At 44.9% G+C, this 21,839-nt stretch overlaps 1 protein-coding gene across 3 annotated transcripts in view; it reads right to left on the bottom strand.

Annotated features, from left to right (window-relative positions):
• The window catches only part of DYRK1A (dual specificity tyrosine phosphorylation regulated kinase 1A), a 104,646-nt gene that overhangs the window by 23,246 nt on the left and 59,561 nt on the right, over positions 1–21,839 (bottom strand). For all 3 annotated transcript variants that reach the window (XM_064705264.1, XM_064705254.1, XM_064705274.1), the window contains one exon: positions 9,565–9,770. In XM_064705264.1, coding sequence (XP_064561334.1) covers positions 9,565–9,770 — 206 coding nt within the window. The remainder of the gene's footprint in view (positions 1–9,564; positions 9,771–21,839) is intronic.

Genomic DNA, 21,839 nt, shown 5'->3' with positions numbered 1-21,839 from the left:
AAAACAATTTCCCGAGCACAAATCCCCATTTCCCGGGCCCTAAATCCCCATTTCCTGAGCAAAATCCCCATTTCCAGGGCAAAACCCCCATTTCCCGAGCACAAATCCCCATTTCCTGAGCCCAAACCCCGATTTCCATAGCAAAAAAATCCCCATTTCCAGAGCCCAAACCCCACTTCCTGAGACCAAATCCCCATTTCCCGAGCCCAAATCCCCACTTCCCGAGACCCAATTTCCAGAGCCCAAACCTTGATTTCCAGAGCCCAAATCCCCATTTCCCGAGCACAAATCCTCATTTCCCGGGCAAAAATCCCCATTTCCAGAGCCCAAACCCCACTTCCTGAGACCAAATCCCCATTTCCCGAGCCCAAATCCCCATTTCCCGAGCAAAATCCCCATTTCCAGGACAAAATCCCCATTTCCAGAGCAAAATCCCCATTTCCCGAGAAAAAAAACAATTTCCCGAGCACAAATCCCCATTTCCTGAGCCCAAACCCCGATTTCCATAGCAAAAAAATCCCCATTTCCAGAGCCCAAACCCCACTTCCTGAGACCAAATCCCCATTTCCTGAGCCCAAATCCTCATTTCCCGAGCACAAATCCTGATTTCCTGAACCCAAACCCCCATTTCCCGAGCAAAAATCCCCATTTCCTGAGCCCAAATCCCCATTTCCAGAGCAAAACCCCCATTTCCAGGCAAACCCATTTCCGAAGAAAAAACCCCATTTCCCAGCAAAACCCCCATTTCCAGAGCAAAATCCCCATTTTCCGAGCAAAATCCCCATTTCCTGAGCCCAAATCCTCATTTCCCGAGCCCAAATCCCCATTTCCCGAGCAAAATCCCCATTTCCCGAGCAAAATCCCCATTTCCCGGGCCTAAATCCCCATTTCCCGAGCACAAATCCCCATTTCCCGAGCACAAATCCCCATTTCCTGAGCCCAAACCCCGATTTCCATAGCAAAAAATCCCCATTTCCAGAGCCCAAACCCCACTTCCTGAGACCAAACCCCCATTTCCCGAGCAAAAATCCCGATTTCCCAAGCCCAAACCCCCATTTCCAGGGCAAAACCCCCATTTCCAGAGCAAAATCCCATTTCCAGAGCCAAATCCCATTTCCAGAGCCAAACCCCATTACCTGAGCCCAAATCCTGACTTCCAGAGCCCAAATCCCCATTTCCAGAGCCCAAACCTTGATTTCTTCACCCCAAATCCCCATTTCCAGAGCCCAAATCCTGATTTCCCAATCCCAAACCCCAATTTCCTGAACCCAAATCCTGATTTCCTGAGCCCAAATCCCATTTCCCAACCCCAAATCCCCACTGGGATTTGGAAGGGTTCACCCTTCTAAAGAAGTTACTTTTATTACTTTTATTACTTTATTACTTTTTTTACTTTTAAAATGAAGTTTTATGGCACCCTAACAGTTTACTTTTAGGGCACCCAAAATAGTTATTTTTAGGCTATCCAATAGTTATTTTTAGGCACCCAACAGTTATTTTTAGGCACCCAAAATAGTTATTTTTAGACTATCCAAAAATGTTTTTTAAGGCATCCAAATTGCTGTTTTAGGGCACCCAAAAAAGTTACTTTCAGACCACCCAAATGGGGTATTTTAGGGCACCCAAAAAAATTATTTTAGGGTACCTAAATGATTAATTTTTAGGTTACCCAAAGAAGTTTAAAGGCACTCAAAGAGTTCACTTTTGGGCACCAAATGAGGTATTTTAGGACACCCAACGAAATTACTTATGGGGCGTTTTAGGGCACCCAAAAAAGTTATTTTACACCACCCAAATGGGGCATTTTAGGGTAAGCAAAGAAGTTTTAGGGCATCCAAACAGTTTACTTTTAGAGCACCTAAATAGGGTATTTTAGAGCACCTAAAAAAGTTACTTTTAGGGTACCTAAATAAGTTACTTTTAGGGTATTCACAGAAGTTCTAGGAAACTCAAACTATTTACTTTTAGGGCACCCAAAGAAGTGACTTTTAGGGTATCTAAATGAGTCACTTTCTGGGTACCTAAAGAAGTTTTAGGGCACCCAAACTGTTTAATTTTAGGGCACCCAAATGATTTACTTTTATGGTACTGAAAGTAGATTTTGGGCACCCAAAGAGTTTACTTTTAGGGCACTGAAAGAAGTTTAAGGGCACCCTAACAATTTATTTTTAGGGCACCCAAAAAGGTTATTTCAGGACACCCAAAAAGTTACTCATAGAGCACCCAAATGGGGTATTTTAGAGCACCCAAAGTGACTTTTAGGGTACTTAAATGAGTTACTTAAGGGTACCTAAAGAAGTTTTAGGGCACCCAAACTGTTTAATTTTAGGGCACCCAAATAGGGTATTTTAGGGCACTCAAAGAAATGATTTTAGGGTACCTAAATGAGCTACTTCTGGGGTAACCAAAGAAGTTTTAGGGCATCCAAATTATTTACTTTTAGGGCATCCAAATTATTTACTTTTAGGGCATCCAAATGAGGTATTTTAGGGCACCCAAAGTGACTTTTAGGGTATCTAAATGAGTCACTTTCAGGGTACCTAAAGAAGTTTTAGGGCACCCAAACTGTTTAATTTTAGGGCATCCAAATGGGGTATTTTAGGGCACCCAGAGAAGTTATTTTTAGGGTACCTAAATGAGTTACTCTTAGGTACCAAATGAAGTTTTAGGGCACCCTAAGAGTTCACTTTTAGGGCACCCAAAGAAGATTTAGGGCACACAAACACTTTACTTTCAGGGCACCCATATGGGTATTTTAGGGCACCCAAGGAATTTACTTACAGGGTACCTAAATGAGTTCCTTTCAGTAGTTACTAAAAGTAACAACTACTAATTAGTCACTTTTACCTAAAACTAAGTTTTAGGGCACCCAAAGAGTTTCCTTTCAGGGCACTCAAATGAGGTATTTTAGGGCACCAAAGAAATTACTATTGGGGTATTTTAGGGCACCCAAATAAATGATTTTAGGGTACCTAAATGAGTTACTGCTGGGGTAACCAAAGAAGTTTTAGGGCATCCAAATTATTTACTTTTAGGGCACCCAAAGATGTTATTTTAAGACACCCAAAGGGGGTACTTTAGAGCACCCAAAGTGACTTTTAGGGTACCTAAATGAGTTACTTTCTGAGTACCTAAAGAAGTTTTAGGGCACCCAAACTGTTTAATTTTAGGGCACCCAAATAGGGTATTTTAGGGCACCCAAAGAAGTGACTTTTAGGGCACCTAATGAGTTATTTTAGGGCACCCAAAGAAGTTTTAGGGCACACAAACACTTTACTTTCAGGGCACCCATATGGGTATTTTAGGGCACCCAAGGAATTTACTTACAGGGTACCTAAATGAGTTCCTTTCAGTAGTTACTAAAAGTAACTACTACTAATTAGTCACTTTTACCTAAAACTAAGTTTTAGGGCACCCAAAGAGTTTCCTTTCAGGGCACTCAAATGAGGTATTTTAGGGTACCCGAATAAATGATTTTAGGGTACCTAAATGAGTTACTGCTGGGGTAACCAAAGAAGTTTTAGGGCATCCAAATTATTTACTTTTAGGGCACCCAAAAAGTTACTTTTAGAGCACCCAAAGTGACTTTTAGGGTACTTAAGTGAGACACTTTCAGGGTACCTAAAGAAGTTTTAGGGCACTCAGACTGTTTACTTTTAGGGCACCCAAATAGGGTATTTTAGGGCACCCAAAGAAGTGACTTTTAGGGCACCTAAATGAGTTACTTTTAGGGTACTGAAAGAAGTTTTAGGGCACCCTAATAGTTTACTTTTAGGGCACCCAAAGAAGTGACTTTCAGGGTACCTAAATGAGTTGCTTTTAGGGTACTCAAAGAAATGTTAGGGCACTCAAACAGCTGAATTTCAGGGCACCCAAAGAAGTGACTTTTATGGCACCTAATGAGTTATTTTAGGGCACTCAAATAAGTTTTAGGGCACACAAACACTTTACTTTCAGGGCACCCATATGGGTATTTTAGGGCACCCAAGGAATTTACTTACAGGGTACCTAAATGAGTTCCTTTTAGTAGTTACTAAAAGTAACTACTACTAATTAGTCACTTTTACCTAAAACTAAGTTTTAGGACACCCAAAGAGTTTCCTTTTAGGGCACTCAAATGAGGTATTTTAGGGCACCCAAAGAAATTACTTATGGGGTATTTTAGGGCACCCGAATAAATTATTTTAGGGTACCTAAATGAGTTACTGCTGGGGTAACCAAAGAAGTTTTAGGGCACCCAAACTGTTTAATTTTAGGGCATCCAAATGGGGTATTTTAGGGCACCCAGAGAAGTTATTTTTAAGGTACCTAAATGAGTTACTCTTAGGTACCCAATGAAGTTTTAGGACACCCAAAGAGGTTATTTTAGGGCACCCAAAAAGTGACTTTTAGGGTACCTAAATTAGTTATTTTTAGGGTACTGAAAGAAGATTTTGGGCACCCAAAGAGTTTACTTTTAGAGCACCCAAGAAGTGACTTTTAGGCACCTAAATTAGTTACTTTTAGGGTACCCAAAGAAGTTTTAGGACACCCAAAGAGTTTACTTTTAGGGCACCCAAATAGGGTAAATTATGGCACTCAAAGAAGTGATTTTTAGGCTACCAAATGAGTTACTTTTAGGGCACTGAAAGAAGTTTAAGGGCACCCAAACAATTTACTTTTAGGGCACCCAGAGAAGTTATTTTTAGGTCACCCAAAGAGGTTATTTTAGGACACCCTAATAGTTTACTTCTAGGGCACCCAAATGGGGTATTTTAGGGCACCCAAAGAAGTGACTTTTAGGTATCTAAATGAGTTACTTTCTGGGTACCTAAAGAAGTTTTAGGGCACCCAAACTGTTTAATTTTAGGGCACCCAAATGATTTACTTTTATGGTACTGAAAGTAGATTTTGGGCACCCAAAGAGTTTACTTTTAGGGCACTGAAAGAAGTTTAATGGCACCCTAACAGTTTACTTTTAGGGCACCCAAAGATGTTATTTTTAGAGCACCCAAATGGGGTATTTTAGAGCACCCAAAGTGACTTTTAGGGTACCTAAATGAGTTACTTAAGGGGTAACCAAAGAAGTTTTAGGGCACCTAAACTGTTCAATTTTAGGGCACCCAAAGAAGTGACTTTTAGGGTACCTAAATGAGTTGCTTTTAGGGTAACCAAAGAAGTTTCAGGGCACCCTAACAGTTTACTTTTAGGGCACCCAAATGGGGGTGTTTTAGGGCAAGAAATTATTTTTAGGGCACCCAAATAAGTTACTTTTAGGGCAGCCAAACAGTTTAATTTAATGGCACACTAAGAAGTTATTTTTAGGGCACACAGTTTACTTTGAGGGCACACTAAGAAGTTGCTTTTAGGGCACCCTAACGGATTATTATTTTTACATCTGTACCCCAGCAGGTTATTTAGGGCACCCAGGCAGGTTGGTTTAGGGCACCCAAGCAGTGACTTTTAGGCTGGGCAAAGCTGTGGCACCCAGGCTGTCCCAAAGGTGGGAAATTGCAGGAATTGCAGCTCCCAGACCCAATCCTTGTCTGTCTGACTGCATGGAGAGGATCCAACCTTAAAGGACCAAACTCCCTGAATCTGCCTGAGGTCACCTTTCTCCTCCTCCTGTTTTTATGGGTTTATTAAAATCAAACTACCAAGGCTTCTCCAATTCCTTTTGATGCCTATTCAAATCTGGATTTTCTGGATGATAGACATTGGAGAAAAGGAGGTTCAGGGGGAACGTTGTGGCTCTGACCAGGGAACAGGGACAGGAGCAGAGGGAACAGGCCCAGCTGGGACAGCAGCAGCAATTTGCCCATGGAAAGGGAGCTCAGGCCTTGGCAGGGGCTGCCCAGGGAGCTTTGCAGTGCCCATCCCTGCAGGTGTGCCCTGGAGGTGGCACTGAGTGCTCTGGGCTGGGGACAAGGTGCCCATGGGGGACAGCTGGCACTGGATGGGCTGGCAGGGCTGTGCCAGCCCTTCCAGGGATTCTGTAAGGAGCTGGGCAGGGGCTGGAGCCCCAGGAGGGGCTGAGGGAGCTGGAAGGGGCTGGAGAATCCCTGAGGGAGCTGGGAAGGGGCTGCAGAATCCCTGAGGGAGCTGGAAGGGGCTGGAGAATCCCTGAGGGAGCTGGAAGGGGCTGGAGAATCCCTGAGGAGCTGGAAGGGGCTGCAGAATCCCTGAGGGAGCTGGGAAGGGGCTGCAGAATCCCTGAGGAGCTGGAAGGGGCTGCAGAATCCCTGAGGGAGCTGGAAGGGGCTGGAGAATCCCTGAGGAGCTGGAAGGGGCTGGGGCTGGAGCAAAGGAGGCTCAGGGGCCCTCGTGGCTCTGCACAAGGCCCTGCCAGGAGGGCACAGCCGGGGGGGTCGGGCTCTGCTGCCAGGGAACAGGGACAGGAGCAGAGGGAGCGGCCTCAGGCTGGGCCAGGGCAGGCCCAGCTGGGACAGCAGCAGCAATTTGCCCATGGAAAGGGAGCTCAGGCCTTGGCAGGGGCTGCCCAGGGAGCTTTGCAGTGCCCATCCCTGCAGGTGTGCCCTGGAGGTGGCACTGAGTGCTCTGGGCTGGGCACAAGGTGGGCATTGGGCACAGCTGGGACTCATCTTGGAGATTTTTCCCAACCCAAATGATCCTGGAATTCTGTGGGATGAACTGAATCACAAACTCTCTGTGACCAAACAGAGTTTGCCACTATAAAAGGCTGCTCTGTGTTAGAAGCTCTACAAGGAGATGACAGAGAGAACAATGGTGGGATCCCACCTGAATAAAACCCCCTAAAGATGGTTCCAGCAATGTTCTCTGCAAGGTTCCTTTCCAGAATTGACATTTACAGGACAGAACTTTATCAAGATTTTGGATAAAAAACTTTATCAAGGCCAGAGAGAGGTGGCAGCACATTCATGGCAGTGCCTTGAATAGAAAGGATTCCTGTAGGAATGTCACAAAGAAAGAATCTGCAACATGCAGGGATCAGTGGGACACACTCCCCCAGATGTTGGCAGATCACATCTGGAGAGAAAAGCACAAAGCCTTTAACCACAGAGGTCGAGGTTTTTATAAGAAAAAAAATTATTTTTTAATCAAGATGAGCCAGAGCTGTAAAAGGGCAACCCAAAAGAAAGTACAAGGAATTTATTCTGCAGAGGTCCAGGTGATCTGAGCCAGCAGCAGGAGATCTCAGCTGGATCTGGCTGTGCAGATAAAACCAGAAATGCACTGCAAAGACAAAAAGTCTCTGGGAATCCCCACAGAGGCTCAGACAGAACCTCCACCCCAAGCAGGAGCCTGGTGAGGAGAACTCTGGGTGGGACTGGGTGATGGCAGGAGCACAAGAACCCCAGGGGGGAACGAAGCAGTGAGTTGGCCACCATCAAAGCCAAGAACATAGATTCTATAAAACTGTGGTGGTGGTGCAAGAACAGCTTGATTGCCACGGCCAAGGTGGCCAGCTGATTATTTCCTCACATGGATCATGTCCATACAACCTACAATTCCTTGACTTTGTTTCCAAAGTGCCTTGAAAGGATTCAGGCGCAACTTTTCTTGACTGACCAGCCTCATTGCAGAAGTTCTGGGAGACCTTTAACTCAAAAAACTCAAAATAAAATGCCTCTGTAGATCCTTGAGCTGCATATTATTGTACAGGAGATTTCCTCTTCCTCCTGGAAAGGAAACCCATCCCTGGCATCTCCAGCCACTGGAGCTCTCCAAACCCTGGCCATTCTCATCCCCTCCAATCCCTTCCTCCTCCTGCCAAAGCATCTCCTGATGCTTCTGGAGACTGTTCTGCCTAAAACACTTCACCTTCACCCTCTTCAGTGAAGCATTCCTCATCAGCCTGCAGCAAATCTTCAATTTCTAAATTACAGGCTTTGTTGGAACCCCTCTGCCCTTAAGTTTCCACAACTGGGCCATGGAATTTTTAAAAACCAACAGAATCCCCACTTATCCAGAGCCACAGCAGCTCTTGCTGGTTCTTGCTGACTCCTCCTGTGACTCCTTCAGCTCCTACCTACCCAAATAAAATCTATTTTGTGCAAACTCCTGTATTCCAAATACACCAACCGACTCTGCATTAAAACTGCCCATTAGGATAATAAAGCAATCAGCTGCTAACAAACTGCACAAAAATTTTAAAACCAGTTATTATTTTTAAAAAGAGCTTTTCACAGTTCTCCACTTGGCCAATCTTTCTCTCCCCTTATTTAAAAAAACGTTGCAAGTAGAATAAATATGTTCCAGAAGTTTAGAAACAACTTTTAAAACTTTTTTTTGAAGTTATAGTACACATATACATACATATATACATATATACATATATATATTATATACATATATATGTATATTATACATATATACATATACATGTATATAATATGTATATATAATATATATTATGATTAATCTAGTAGAATAAATATGTCCAGAATTTAGAAACAACTTTAAATTTTTTTTGAGTTATAGTACACATATACATACAATATATATATATTATATACATATATATGTATATTATACATATATACATATACATGTATATAATATGTATATATAATATATATTATGATTAATCAAGTAGAATAAATATGTTCCAGAAGTTCAGAAACAACTTTTAAAACTTTTTTTGAAGTTATAGTATACATATACATACATATATATACACATATATAGATATATATTATATACATATATATGTATATTATACATATATACATATACATGTATATAATATGTATATATAATATATATTATGATTAATAATATATATTATTATATATTATGTATTATAATACATATATATGTATATACATATATATGTGTTATGCATATAATATATATATATAATATATAATATATAATATATAATATATAATATATAATATATAATATATAATATATAATATAGTATATAGTATATAGTATATAGTATATAGTATATAGTATATAGTGTATAGTGTATAGTGTATAATATAAAATATAGTATAATATATAATATATAGACATGAATATACATAAATATATATAAAATATATATAGATGTGGTATAATATTGTATATATGTATATATTATGTATATGTACATATATGCATATATGTATGTATTTATATATACACACACGTATATATACACATATATAGATATATAAAAATATAAAATATATAAAATACAAATAGTTTTAAATATACTGTTGTATGTTAATTCTATCCTTACAGAGTTGGGAGTTAATTAGTTTAAAAAAAAACCCCTATAAGAATAAAAGCCCTGATGCTGTGATTGATGGTTGGATAATGCAGGGACACAGGGGACGTTTCACAGGGGTTCAGAGTGACAGGACATGGGGGGATGACCCTAAACTGAAGGAGGGCAGGGCTGGATGGGATCCTGGGCAGGAATTGTTCCCTGGCAGGGTGGGCAGGGCTGGGATGGAATTCCATCCCTGCATCCCTGGCAGTGCCCAAGGCCAGGCTGGACACTGGCACAGTGGGAGGTGTCCCTGCCATGGCCACCCCAATCTCTGAAGGTCCCTCCCAAGCCACAGCTCCCCGTCCAAGGGCTGCCAGGTGCAGGAGCAGCCCTGGCCATACCTGGTTTGTCAGGGGGATTGGCTGCTCGAGCTGCTCAGCGTAGGATAAGGCCGAGACCTGCTGGTCACTGATGCTCTGCTGCCGCCGGTCACTGTACTGCTGATGCGAATGGGACATCTGTCCAGCCATCTGAAGGCCAGCAGCATGGAATGAAAACGATGGTGCAAGCCGAACAGATGAAGGTTTGCATGCTGAAGTCTCTCCTCCTGCAAAGACAAGGACAGGGTTAATTAAGCAGGGGATGAGGGGAGAATCTTGCCCTGGGTTCAGAGTCCTGGATCCTGGAGATCATCGGCACCCAGGGGTTGTCACACGTGGGGGGTTCCACAGGGAGGGATCCCAGAATTGTCCTGCAGGGCTGGGCAGGGACTTCTCACAAGGACACAGGGAATGGCCTTAACCTGAGAGAGAGCAGGGCTGGATGGGATATTGGGAATGGGGAATTGTTCCCTGGCAGGGTGGGCAGGGGCTGGGATGGAATTCCATCCCTGGATCCCTGGCAGTGCCCAAGGCCAGGCTAGAGCACCCTGGTCTGGTGGGAGGTGTCCCTGACCATCAGATTATTGTCACACATGGGGGATTCCACAGGGAGGGATCCCAGAATCACCCTCAGGGAAAGGGCTGGGCAGGGACTTCTCACAAGGACACAGGGAATGAATGGCCTTAAGCTGAGAGAGGGCAGAGCTGCCCCAGCCAGGGAGGAGCTGGAGCTGCTGCAGAGCCCAGAGGAGGCTCCAGGATGGGCAGAGGATGGAGCAGCTCTGCTGGCAGGAAAGGCTGGCACAGCTGGCATTGCTCACCTGCACAGGAGAAGCTTTGGGCTGAGCTCAGGGCGGCCTTGCAGGGCCTGGAGGAGCCCCAGGAAAGCTGGAGAGAGACAATTGCCAGGGGATGCAGGGACAGCACACAGGGAATGGCTGCCAGTGCCAGAGGGCAGGGCTGGGTGGGATCCTGGGAATGAGGAATTGTTCCCTGGCAGGGTGGGCAGGGCTGGGATGGGATTCCACCCCTGGATCCCTGGCAGTGCCCAAGGCCAGGCTGGAGCACCCTGGTCAGGTGGGAGGTGTCCCTGACCATCAGAGCTCCATCTTTAAAGGTCCCTTCCAGCCCAACCCATGCTGGGACTCCGATCCTGAGCATCCCTTTCCTCACAGCTCCCCCTGCGTGTCCTGGCGCAGTCAGAATTTGACAGGGGTCATTCCAAACACACAAATTCTGTGTTTGGATTCTAAAAAGCCAGAACACCACACAAATTCTGCCTTTCAGGGCTGCTCCCAGCTTTCTGGTCTGACTGTACCAAAGGAAAATTCATTGTCCAGCCTCAGCAGCTCATCTTTGTGTGGGGATAACGTTCAGGGGTGATGATGGTGGGACTGGGGTGATCCCAAAGGGCTCCTCCAGCCCTGGTGATTCCCTGAATCCCTGAAACCCTGATTTCCCGAATCTCTGATTCCCTGAATCCCCGAATCCCTGATTTCCTGAATCCCTGAATCCCTGATTTCCTGAATCCCTGATCCCCTGAATCCCTGATTTCCTGAATCCCTGATTCCCTAAATCTCTGATCCCCTGAATCCCTGATTCCCTGATTCCTGAATCCTGATCCCTGAATCCCTGAATCTCTGATTCCCTGAATCCCTGATTTCCTGAATCCCTGATTTCCTGAATCCCTGAATCCCTAATTTCCTGAATCCCTGATCCCCTGAATCCCTGAATCCCTGATTTCCTGAATCCCTGATTTCCTGATTCCCTGAATCCCTGATTCCCTGAATCCCTGATTTCCTGAATCTCTGATTTCCTGATTCCCTGAATCCCTGATTTCCTGAATCCCTGATTTCCCGAATCTCTGATTTCCTGAATCCCTGATTCCCTGAATCCCTGATTTCCTGAATCTCTGAATCCCTGATTCCCTGATTTCCCAAATCCCTGATTTCCCAAATCCCTGATTCCCTGAATCCCTGATTTCCTGAATCCCTGATCCCCTGAATCCCTGATTTCCTGAATCCCTGATTCCCTAAATCTCTGATCCCCTGAATCCCTGATTCCCTGATTTCCTGAATCCCTGAATCCCTGAATCCCTGATTTCCTGAATCCCTGATTCCCTGGATCCCTGATTTCCTGAATCTCTGAATCCCTGATTTCATGAATCCCTGATTTCCTGAATCCCTGACTTCCTGAATCCCTGATTTCCTGAATCTCTGAATCCCTGATTTCCTGAATCCCTGAATCCCTGATTCCCTGAATCCCTGATTCCCTGAATCCCTGATCCCCTGAATCCCTGATCCCCTGAATCCCTGATTTCCTGAATCCCTGAATCCCTGAATCCCTGATCCCCTGAATCCCTGATTTCCTGACTTCCTGAATCCCTGATCCCCTGATTCCCTGAATCCCTGATTTCCTGAATCCCTGATTCCCTGAATCCCTGATTTCCTGAATCCCTGAATCCCTGATTCCCTAAATCTCTGATTCCCTGAATCCCTGATTCCCTGAATCCCTGATTTCCTGAATCCCTGAATCCCTGATTCCCTGAATCCCTGATTCCCTGAATCCCTGATTTCCTGAATCCCTGAATCCCTGATTTCCTGAATCCCTGATCCCCTGAATCTCTGAATTCCTGATTCCCTGAATCCCTGAATCTCTGATTCCCTGAATCCCTGATTTCCTGAATCTCTGAATCCCTGATTCCCTGAATCCCTGATTCCCTGTCCTCTGTGTTTCTGCCTCCCTACAAAGCACAGCAAACAAAGAGCAGCTGCAATCTGAAAGTAAAATTATCACTGAGGATTAAATTTAGAAGGAAGGTGTTGAACAGCCAAGCACCTGACCAGCCAAGGGAAATCCCCACTTCCTTCGCAGTCCAAACCTTGCAAGAAAACACAAGCACCAGAAAACAGTACATGAGTGCAGCCAAGGTTTGGCTTTCTTAAAAATAACTCTGTCAAAAGAAAACTAAAATATTAAAATTGACACTGCACATTGACTCAACACCTATCAGGGCAACAGAACTGCATGGATGGAATCGATGCAGTTTTACCATTTTACATTGATTATATTAAAATATTAACCATTGCACAGAAAATTACTTTTAACTCTTCTACAAAATATCCATTAAAAACTGAGAATCAGAATTATCTCCCATCTCTACAACCTGGAGGATTCAGTGAACATTTCCTGTTCAAGATTCACTGAACACTCCTGTAAGAATGGCTGAACATATGTAAGACATCATCCACTATCTCTACTTTTTGCTCTTTTAATTTCTGAGGTTCTGCTTAACCTGAAAAAAAAAATCATAATCTCACTTAGCAACATCATGGTGACTGAAGTAAAAGTCAAAACAATATTTAAATCAGAGAGTCAAAAATACCACTGATTCTGAAGTGTGGAGCCAGTCACTTCCAAAGTTTCAATCTTGTGTTTTCTTACCTCAGGCCACAGTTTCCAATAGAGAATTACCTGGACAATTACAGAACTTTATAAACACAAATTTTATTTTAAATATTCTGCCCTTCCATGTGTTCCTCAAAAAGCAGAAAGCTCAAATATATAAACCCAAAAATCCTGGCACTGTGGGGTTCTCATTTACTCCACAGGATCTTCTGACACTCCAAAAATCACAACAAGTCTGAGGATAGACTGAACAATGCACTACACACATTTAAAATAAAGTAAAACTGCAAAGTAGGAGAGTGTTAAAAGTGTAATTACCCCACAAAACACCACTTGTAATGGAATACAAATGTTGTGATGTGATGTTTGGGTTCAGCTGGAACCTTTCCATGCTTGTAGACCTTTTCCTCTCAAGTCCACCTGCACCCAAATCTGTAATTTTGGTTTTTTAGTTTAGAATATTTTTGAGATTTGCTGTTTGTACTAACAAAGAGGTGGCTTGGAGGATAACCCCACATCAAATATGACACCATAAATCCAACCTGTGTCCAACAAGAACCTTCTTAGCCCAGAGGCACAAATGGCTCCACAGCAAATCCCAGAGAAGAGAACAGGATTGGAGCCTGGGATGATGGGAAGGATGCCAGGGGATGGATGGGAACTGCCCAAACCCATCCCTGAGCTCCCATCCCAAATGGAAAAGGCTCTGGGTCACCCTGAGATGGGACCGACCCCACCCAGCTCAGCAGCCCCGGGGCAGAGCTCTGGGAGCTGGAACTCAGCACAGGGAGCAGCAGGCAGGGAACTGCAGCCCCTGGGGCTGCCACACACACCGGGGGCCTGATGGGATCCCTGTCCCTGTCACACCCCTGTCCCTGATGGGATCCCTGTCCCTGTCACACCCCTGTCCCTGTCCTTGTCACATCCCTGTCCCTGTCCCTGATGGGATCCCTGTCCCTGTCACACCCCTGTCCCTGTCCCTGATGGGATCCCTGTCCCTGTCACATCCCTGTCCCTGTCCCTGTCCCTGTCCCTGTCCCTGTCACACCCCTGTCCCTGGCCCTGATGGGATCCCTGTCCCTGATGGGATCCCTGTCCCTGTCACACCCCTGTCCCTGTCCTTGTCACATCCCTGTCCCTGTCACACCCCTGTCCCTGATGGGATCCCTGTCCTTGTCACATCCCTGTCCCTGATGGGATCCCTGTCCCTGTCCCTGATGGGATCCCTGTCCTTGTCACACCCCTGTCCCTGTCCCTGATGGGATCCCTGTCCCTGTCACATCCCTGTCCCTGGGGCTCCCACACACACCCTGGCCCTGATGGGATCCCTGTCCCTGTCACATCCCTGCCACATCCCAGCCCTTGTCACATCCCTGCCACATCCCTGTCCTTGTCACATCCCTGTCCCTGGCCCTGATGGGATCCCTGTCCTTGTCACATCCCTGCCACATCCCTGCCCCTGCCACATCCCTGTCCCTGTCCCTGCCACATCCCTGTCCCTGTCCCTGCCACATCCCAGCCCCTGCCACATCCCTGTCCCTGGCACATCCCAGCCCCTGCTCCTGAGCCCTGCACCCCAGCCCAGCCCAGCCCAGCCCCAGGGAACCCTCCCAGAACCCCGGGGACACAGCAGGGACAGGAGGGGAAGGAAGGACTGGCTAGAATAGAAATCCTGACCTCCTTTAGTTCTAGGCCGAGGAGTCGCTCCAGAAACAGGGACATTTGTGACAGCCATCAACTGAGGCTCACACGGCCTCTGGTGGCTCTGGGACTGGGTTTGGCCTCATCTGGAGAGCTCCAGACAGCCAAAGAAATCAAGAATTTGCTGACCATCAGGGCAAGACTAAAATCCACGGGCACTTGTTCCCACAGCCCATCCAGATCTAGATGGGTCTGAGATTGGGTTTGGGCTCATCTGGAGAGCTCCAGACAGCAAAAAAAACCAAAACCAGGGATCTGCTGAGCACCAGGGCAGGGCTAAAATCCATGGGCACTTGTTCCCACAGCACATCCAGAATTAGATGGGTCTGAGATTGGGTTTGGATCATCTGGAGAACTCCAGACATCAAAAAAAAAAAAAAAAAAAATCGGGGATCTGCTGAGCACCAGGGCAGGGCTAAAATCCACCAAAACCTGTTCCCACAGCACATCCAGAGCTAAATGGATCTGAGATTATTTTCTGGCTCATCTGGGGAGCTCCAGACATCCAAAACACAAAAATCAGGGATCTGCTGAGCACCAGGCCAGGACTAAAATCAACCAAAACCTGTTCCCACAGCACATCCAGAATTAGATGGGTCTGAGGTTATTTTTTGGCTCATCTGGGGAGCTCCAGACATCCAAAACACAAAAATCGGGGATCTGCTGAGCACCAGGGCAGGACTAAAATCCACCAGCACTTGTTCCCACAGCACATCCAGAGCTAGATGGCTCTGACATTGATTTTTTGCTCATCTGGAGAGCTCCAGACATCCAAAAAATCAAGGATTTGCTGAGCACCAGGGCAGGACTAAAATCCACCAAAATTTATTCCCACAGCACATCCAGAACTTCCACACAGGACAGAAATATCTGAGAACAAGGTGCAGTAAATCATCCATTTTCCTTTTTAACCACTACAAGTTCCAGTGATCCCACCTTGTAAAGCACCTCGGGAAGAAAATGAAGTTTTTTAAAAAACCCCCAAACATATGCCAAGATCTCTAAGCATGAAGTACATGAAGGGAAAAGATTATGGATTTGGAGTGGGCAGAATTGTCTTACAAATAAGCCTTACCTAATGTTAGTTCAGGGGAGGCATAAAAATACCCTGAATTTGTATGAAATAAAAATACCTTGATTTGTATTTGCACTGCAAAGAGGCTCCCAGAGCTCTCTGAAAATAGGCACAGTGCAGAAATGGATCCCTCATAAAGGAGAAGGTTTATTTCTTAAAGCATCACCTCAACACAGTGGAAGGAGTTCAAGATTTTGGTTTTTTGTTTATATGGGGAGGATGGGAAATACTTCTGTCATTCAAAATAGCTGTGTTTTAAATGTTTGGGTTTTTCTTGAAATGGATTTTTGGGGCCTCCCCACCCCTGGAAGTGTCCAAGGCCAGGCTGGGTCATCCCTGCCCATGGCTGGGTGATTTTAAGGTCCTTTTCAACCAAACCATTCTGTGATTTTATGATTTTCCCAAGCAACAAAGACATTATCAACTGCAGGCATAACAAATATTTGAGATTGTGATTATTGAGGAGTCTATGAATGAACTACAACTGGTGTAATATCTGAAAAGTTTGTGTAAATTTTTAAATTTTTGCACAGATTTTTAAGAACTCCATGCAGATTCAATTTCCTCTCTCATCCATTTGAGATCCTGTTATTCCCATTTGGATATCAGTCCACAGAACTCATTTAGACATTAAACCGCCTCCCAAAAAAGTGTTTTTGGTGGTAAAACACATCCCTGGCCTTCCCTTCAGCTCCAGCAAGGCACAAACATTCACTGAGTGATGGGGAAGGGCTGCAGGTGAATGAGGGATCCCAGGAGTGGATCAACAACCCAGAAAAAATCAGTGCATTGTAAACTGGATTGAAATCTATGGATTGTAAATTGGATTGAAATCTATGGATTGTAAATTGGATTGAAATCTATGGATTGTAAATTGGGTTGAAATCAGTGCGTTGTAAATTGGATTGAAATCTATGGATTGTAAATTGGATTGAAATCTATGGATTGTAAACTGGATTGAAATCAGTGCATTGTAAACTGGATTGAAATCTATGGATTGTAAATTGGATTGAAATCTATGGATTGTAAATTGGATTGAAATCAGTGGATTGTAAACTGGATTGAAATCTATGCATTGTAAACTGGATTGAAATCACTGGATTGTAAATTGGGTTGAAATCAGTGCATTGTAAACTGGATTAAAATCTATGGATTGTAAATCGGGTTGAAATCAGTGCATTGTAAACTGGATTGAAATCTACGGATTGTAAATTGGATTGAAATCAGTGCATTGTAAACTGGATTGAAATCAGTGCATTGTAAATTGGATTGAAATCTATGGATTGTAAACTGGATTGAAATCTATGGATTGTAAACTGGATTGAAATCAGTGCATTGTAAACTGGATTGAAATCTATGGATTGTAAATTGGATTGAAATCTATGGATTGTAAATTGGGTTGAAATCAGTGCATTGTAAACTGGATTGAAATCTATGGATTGTAAACTGGATTGAAATCTATGGATTGTAAATTGGATTGAAATCAGTGCATTGTAAACTGGATTAAAATCTATGGATTGTAAATCGGGTTGAAATCAGTGCATTGTAAACTGGATTGAAATCTATGGATTGTAAATTGGATTGAAATCAGTGCATTGTAAACTGGATTGATATCAGTGAATTGTAAACTAGATTGAAATCAGTGGATTGTAAATTGGATTGAAATCTATGGATTGTAAATTGGGTTGAAATCTATGGATTGTAAACTGGATTGAAATCAGTGCATTGTAAATTGGATTGAAATCTATGGATTGTAAATTGGATTGAAATCAGTGCATTGTAAACTGGATTGAAATCAGTGCATTGTAAATTGGATTGAAATCAGTGCATTGTAAACTGGATTGAAATCAGTGCATTGTAAATTGGATTGAAATCTATAAATTGTAAACTGGATTGAAATCTATGGATTGTAAACTGGATTGAAATCAGTGCATTGTAAACTGGATTGAAATCAGTGCATTGTAAACTGGATTGAAATCTATGGATTGTAAATTGGATTGAAATCAGTGCATTGTAAATTGGATTGAAATCTACGGATTGTAAACTGGATTGAAATCTATGGATTGTAAATTGGATTGAAATCTACGGATTGTAAATTGGATTGAAATCATTGGATTGTACCCAAAACCCAACTGGCCACAGCACTGGGCAACCTCCAAAGGTCTCTTCCAGCCTCAAGGTTTCCACATTTCTGTGTCACAAAAAGTGAGGTTTCTCTCTGGATCAGGAGCTGTTAGAGCAGCTCCTCTGCTGGGTGGGACTGCACCTGAAAATCCCAACAGCGATTCCAAGGTTTCTCTGCATTCCTGCCACCCAGCTCATTAAAGATCTACTTTGCCTCTCAAAGTATCTTTGTGACTCTCTTTGTCCCTCTGTCACACTTCTACCTTACTGTTCTACTGAGGAGTATTCATAGTGAAATATAAAAAAGGAGACAAAGTCAGACAAAAACCATTAGAGAATTAAAAAAGTGACATTTCCTTAATATCTCTTCCTACTTCTCACCTCACAATTAAAAACCAGCCCCCAAAAAGTGACAGTTTGGACGCTGTGAGTGATGCAAATCTGCCTCAGGACTGACAAAGCATCTCCCAAGTGCAGCAGCAGCAGCAGATCTGGGCTCCATGACAAGATAAAGAGTTATCTTGCTGATAACAGAACCTCTGCAACAGCCTGCAAACACCTCCCTGCCTGCTGGGGGCTGGGCAAGGTGAAGAGGTAAAAGCACTGCAAGTCCCATCAGCATTTAGAGTTTAAATGCAGGAATTCCACATGTTGGGAAGTGTCCAAGGTTGGACAGTGTTGGAGATTTTTTCAGAGATGGCTCAGAAGGCAGCTGTGAGGAGCAAATTCTCACAGCCTGTTTCTGTGAACAGCAGAAGTTCTCAGGTTGTTTTTAATTACAAGTAAAAGTGACAAACATGAAGGCCTTGAGAACCTTGCATACCAGAGTTCTCAGGCAGCTTTCTCATAACAAGTAGATATTCTATCTTTGGCTGTTTTGGGAAAGCAGAAATAATTTTGAGAACCCAAATCTTGGTATTGGAAACAAAAGGAGGGGTTGGTGTGTTATCTCTGACCTATTGTGAGCTCGGGTTTGCAATATGCATGAACTTGATTAACACGGTTATAAAAAGTGATTGATTGAGTGAATAAACGGAGTTGATGCTGATCAATGAAAGGTGGGTCTCTCCCTCCATCTTCAATAGGACAGGGCTTGGAGCAGCCTGGGACAGTGGGGGTGTCCCTGCCCGTGCCAGGGGGGATAAAGATGATAAATTGTTGCAGTGTGTTGCAATGTCCTGTTTTACCTTCTCCCTTCCCCCTCGCCCCTCGCTGAGTGTGCGCTGTCAATCAGGCTGACATACCAGCAAGGCGTCGTGTGATTGGTCCCTCAGGCCTGGGGGACATTGGCCCGTATAGGTGTCCCTCGTCCCTTGAGACCCCGCCCCTTCACCTGGTTGGTGGCTCACCTGTCCCCTCCCCTTCCCCTGTCCCCGAGCTTAAAAGGTCAATCAGACCATGCAGCCGCATTCTGTTGGAGGAATTGCCCCGGTTCAGACCTCTGTACCCATGGAATAAACATCTGGATATAACCCTCCAGCAGAATCCTCTCCTTTCTCTCTTCACCATCGCCAGGAGCTCTCTCTCCCGAGGTAAACGGAGTCCTGACAAGCCTGGACTTGCTCAGTGCCCTGCTGCAATCCCCAGCAGCCAAGGTATCTCTGGGGTAAAGCACCACAGTGCTGCCTTTGGCCCAGCAGCGAGGGTCAGAACTGGCCCAGGCACCATCTAACTGGTTATATTGGGATTCATATTCCAATAATAAATAAAGTCTGAGACTTCCTCTGCACAATTCACCTGCCTTTCTCTCTGCCTTGCTACAACTTTTCTTCCTTTTTTTCAACATTTTCCCTCCTAAATCACTGCTCTGACCCAAGATGCCGTGAGCTGCTCTCCCTCTCTCACCGTGTGCAGCCACTCCCTGCATTCCCGGCTCAGTGAGAACCCACCAGCAAACACCACCAGGGAACAGAAGGGTGAGGGGTCTCGCTGGCCACAAAGGCTCTTCTGCTTCCCACACCCAGAGCTCAGAGCTGGTGTGGTCAAACCACAGAACAAGCACGGTTCTGACTGAGCAGGACAGCCTCAGACTCCAAATCTTTTTGTTTCCAACCCCTGCTAAACCACCACAGGTGAAGCCAAGCACTTCTTGCTGCTTTTTTCTGTGTTCAAGTTAGTGATGTGTGTGAAAAATGCATGTTTTATGATTGGCTTTTTGCAAATATTAACATGAATATTATATGTGTTGTGTTAGAAAGTGATGGTGTATTAATTCTCCTAAGTAGTGTGTTAAATAGAGTTTTAGGTTATAAAAATTGTTAAAATAGAAACTATGCTATTAGGATACTTTTTTAAAGAAAGGACTGGCAGTGAGACAGCAGCCACAGGACACCTGAATCTTTCAGAGAAAGAGAATTTATTGCTCCATTATCAGGAGAAATGAACTTCTTCCCACCTCAAAGGCACTGTCAGGATTCAGAGGAAGAAGCTGACGATGACCAGACAGAATCCTGTGTTTGAATGCAATTTATGCACCATGTGTGAGGTGTATGAATATGCAACAGGCTGTTGTTTTTAAGGGTTAACCTTTCATTAACTTGTGTCCTTTTTTGGGCTCGTGCTGCCCAGAAAGAGGTACTCAGACATCCATAACTTTTTGTTTCTGTTGTCTCATATTGTCCTAATCCAAATTGTCCAAATTATTATTACTCTAATTGTATTACTATTTTCATAACCCTTTTATTACTATTAAACTTTTGAAATTTTAAAAACAAGCGATTGGCGCTTTTCACAATGTGAAAGCCACCCGATGCCCACTGTAAGAAAACCCTGTGTTAGCTGAGGAATTGTACAACCCTCCTGCTCCACAGAAGATTATTGTTTTGCAGAGTTCTGGTAGACTTTATTTGTCACCATCTCAGCTTGGAAAAGCTCTCAGCACCCACGAGCACTGAAGGGGTGTGGAGAAGGGAGCAGATCCTGCGCTGCTCTCACACTCAGGTGCACCAGCACACCCTGGAACAGGCAGGGAGAACCAGCAACAGCCCTGGGATGTGAGAGCGCTCTGCCCACACAAACCCACGCCGAGGACGAGACAGAGCCAGCAGAGCTCGGCCTGAGCACCACAAACGTCAGCCCTGGCTGGGGACGGCGGGGTTTGGAGCAATCAATGAGCAAACCCCGAGCTGAACTCGGCGTGCCCTCCTGCCGCCCTGCCCTGCCCATTGTCCCATCGTGGGACCCAGGGAACAAAGGGGAATTACCTGGGGCAGCTCTGGGAGAACAATCCCGTTATAAATATCCCCCAGAGGAGGAACTTTATTATTGTGGGGGGATTGTTGGGAACGGCTGCTCCACAAGTTCCCCGACAAAAACCATTCAGCCAACTTCCCTGTACACAAATGCCAAACGCTGCTTGTGCTGAGAGCAGAATGGAGCCCTGAAGTTAGAAACAACCCCCAGGGTTCCTCCTGCTCCTGTTCCTGCTGTTCCTGCTCCTGCCCCTGTTCCTGCTCCTGCTTTGCTCCCGCTCCTGTTCCTGTTCCTGCTCCTGTTCCTGCTCCTGTTCCTGTTCCTGCTCCTGTTCCTGCTCCTGTTCCTGCTTTGCTCCTGTTCCTGTTCCTGTTCCTGCTCCTGTTCCTGCTCCTGCTCCTGTTCTGTCCCTGCTCCTGCTCCTGTTCCTGTTCCTGTCCCTGTTCCTGTCCCTGCTCCTGCTCCTGTTCTGTCCCTGCTCCTGCTCCTGTTCCTGCTCCTGTTCCTGTTCCTGCCCCTGTTCCTGCTCCTGCCCCTGCCCCTGCTCCTGCTCCTTCCCCTGCCCCTTTTCCTGTCCTTGCTCCTGTCCCTGTTCCTGCTCCTGTTCCTGCTCCTGCTCCTGTTCCTGTCCCTGCTCCTGCTCCTGTTCTGTCCCTGCTCCTGCCCCTGCTCCTGCTCCTGCTCCTGCTCCTGCTCCTGTTCCTGTTCCTGCTCCTGTTCCTGCTCCTGTTCCTGCTCCTGCTCCTGCTCCTGCTCCTGTTCCTGCTCCTGTTCCTGCTCCTGTTCCTGCTCCTGT

The sequence above is a fragment of the Zonotrichia leucophrys genome, chromosome 1, assembly GCF_028769735.1.
Source record: "Zonotrichia leucophrys gambelii isolate GWCS_2022_RI chromosome 1, RI_Zleu_2.0, whole genome shotgun sequence".
Taxonomy (NCBI): Eukaryota; Metazoa; Chordata; class Aves; order Passeriformes; family Passerellidae; genus Zonotrichia; species Zonotrichia leucophrys.
Note: the sequence above shows the minus strand (reverse complement) of the source record. Positions and strands in the feature narration are given on the sequence as shown.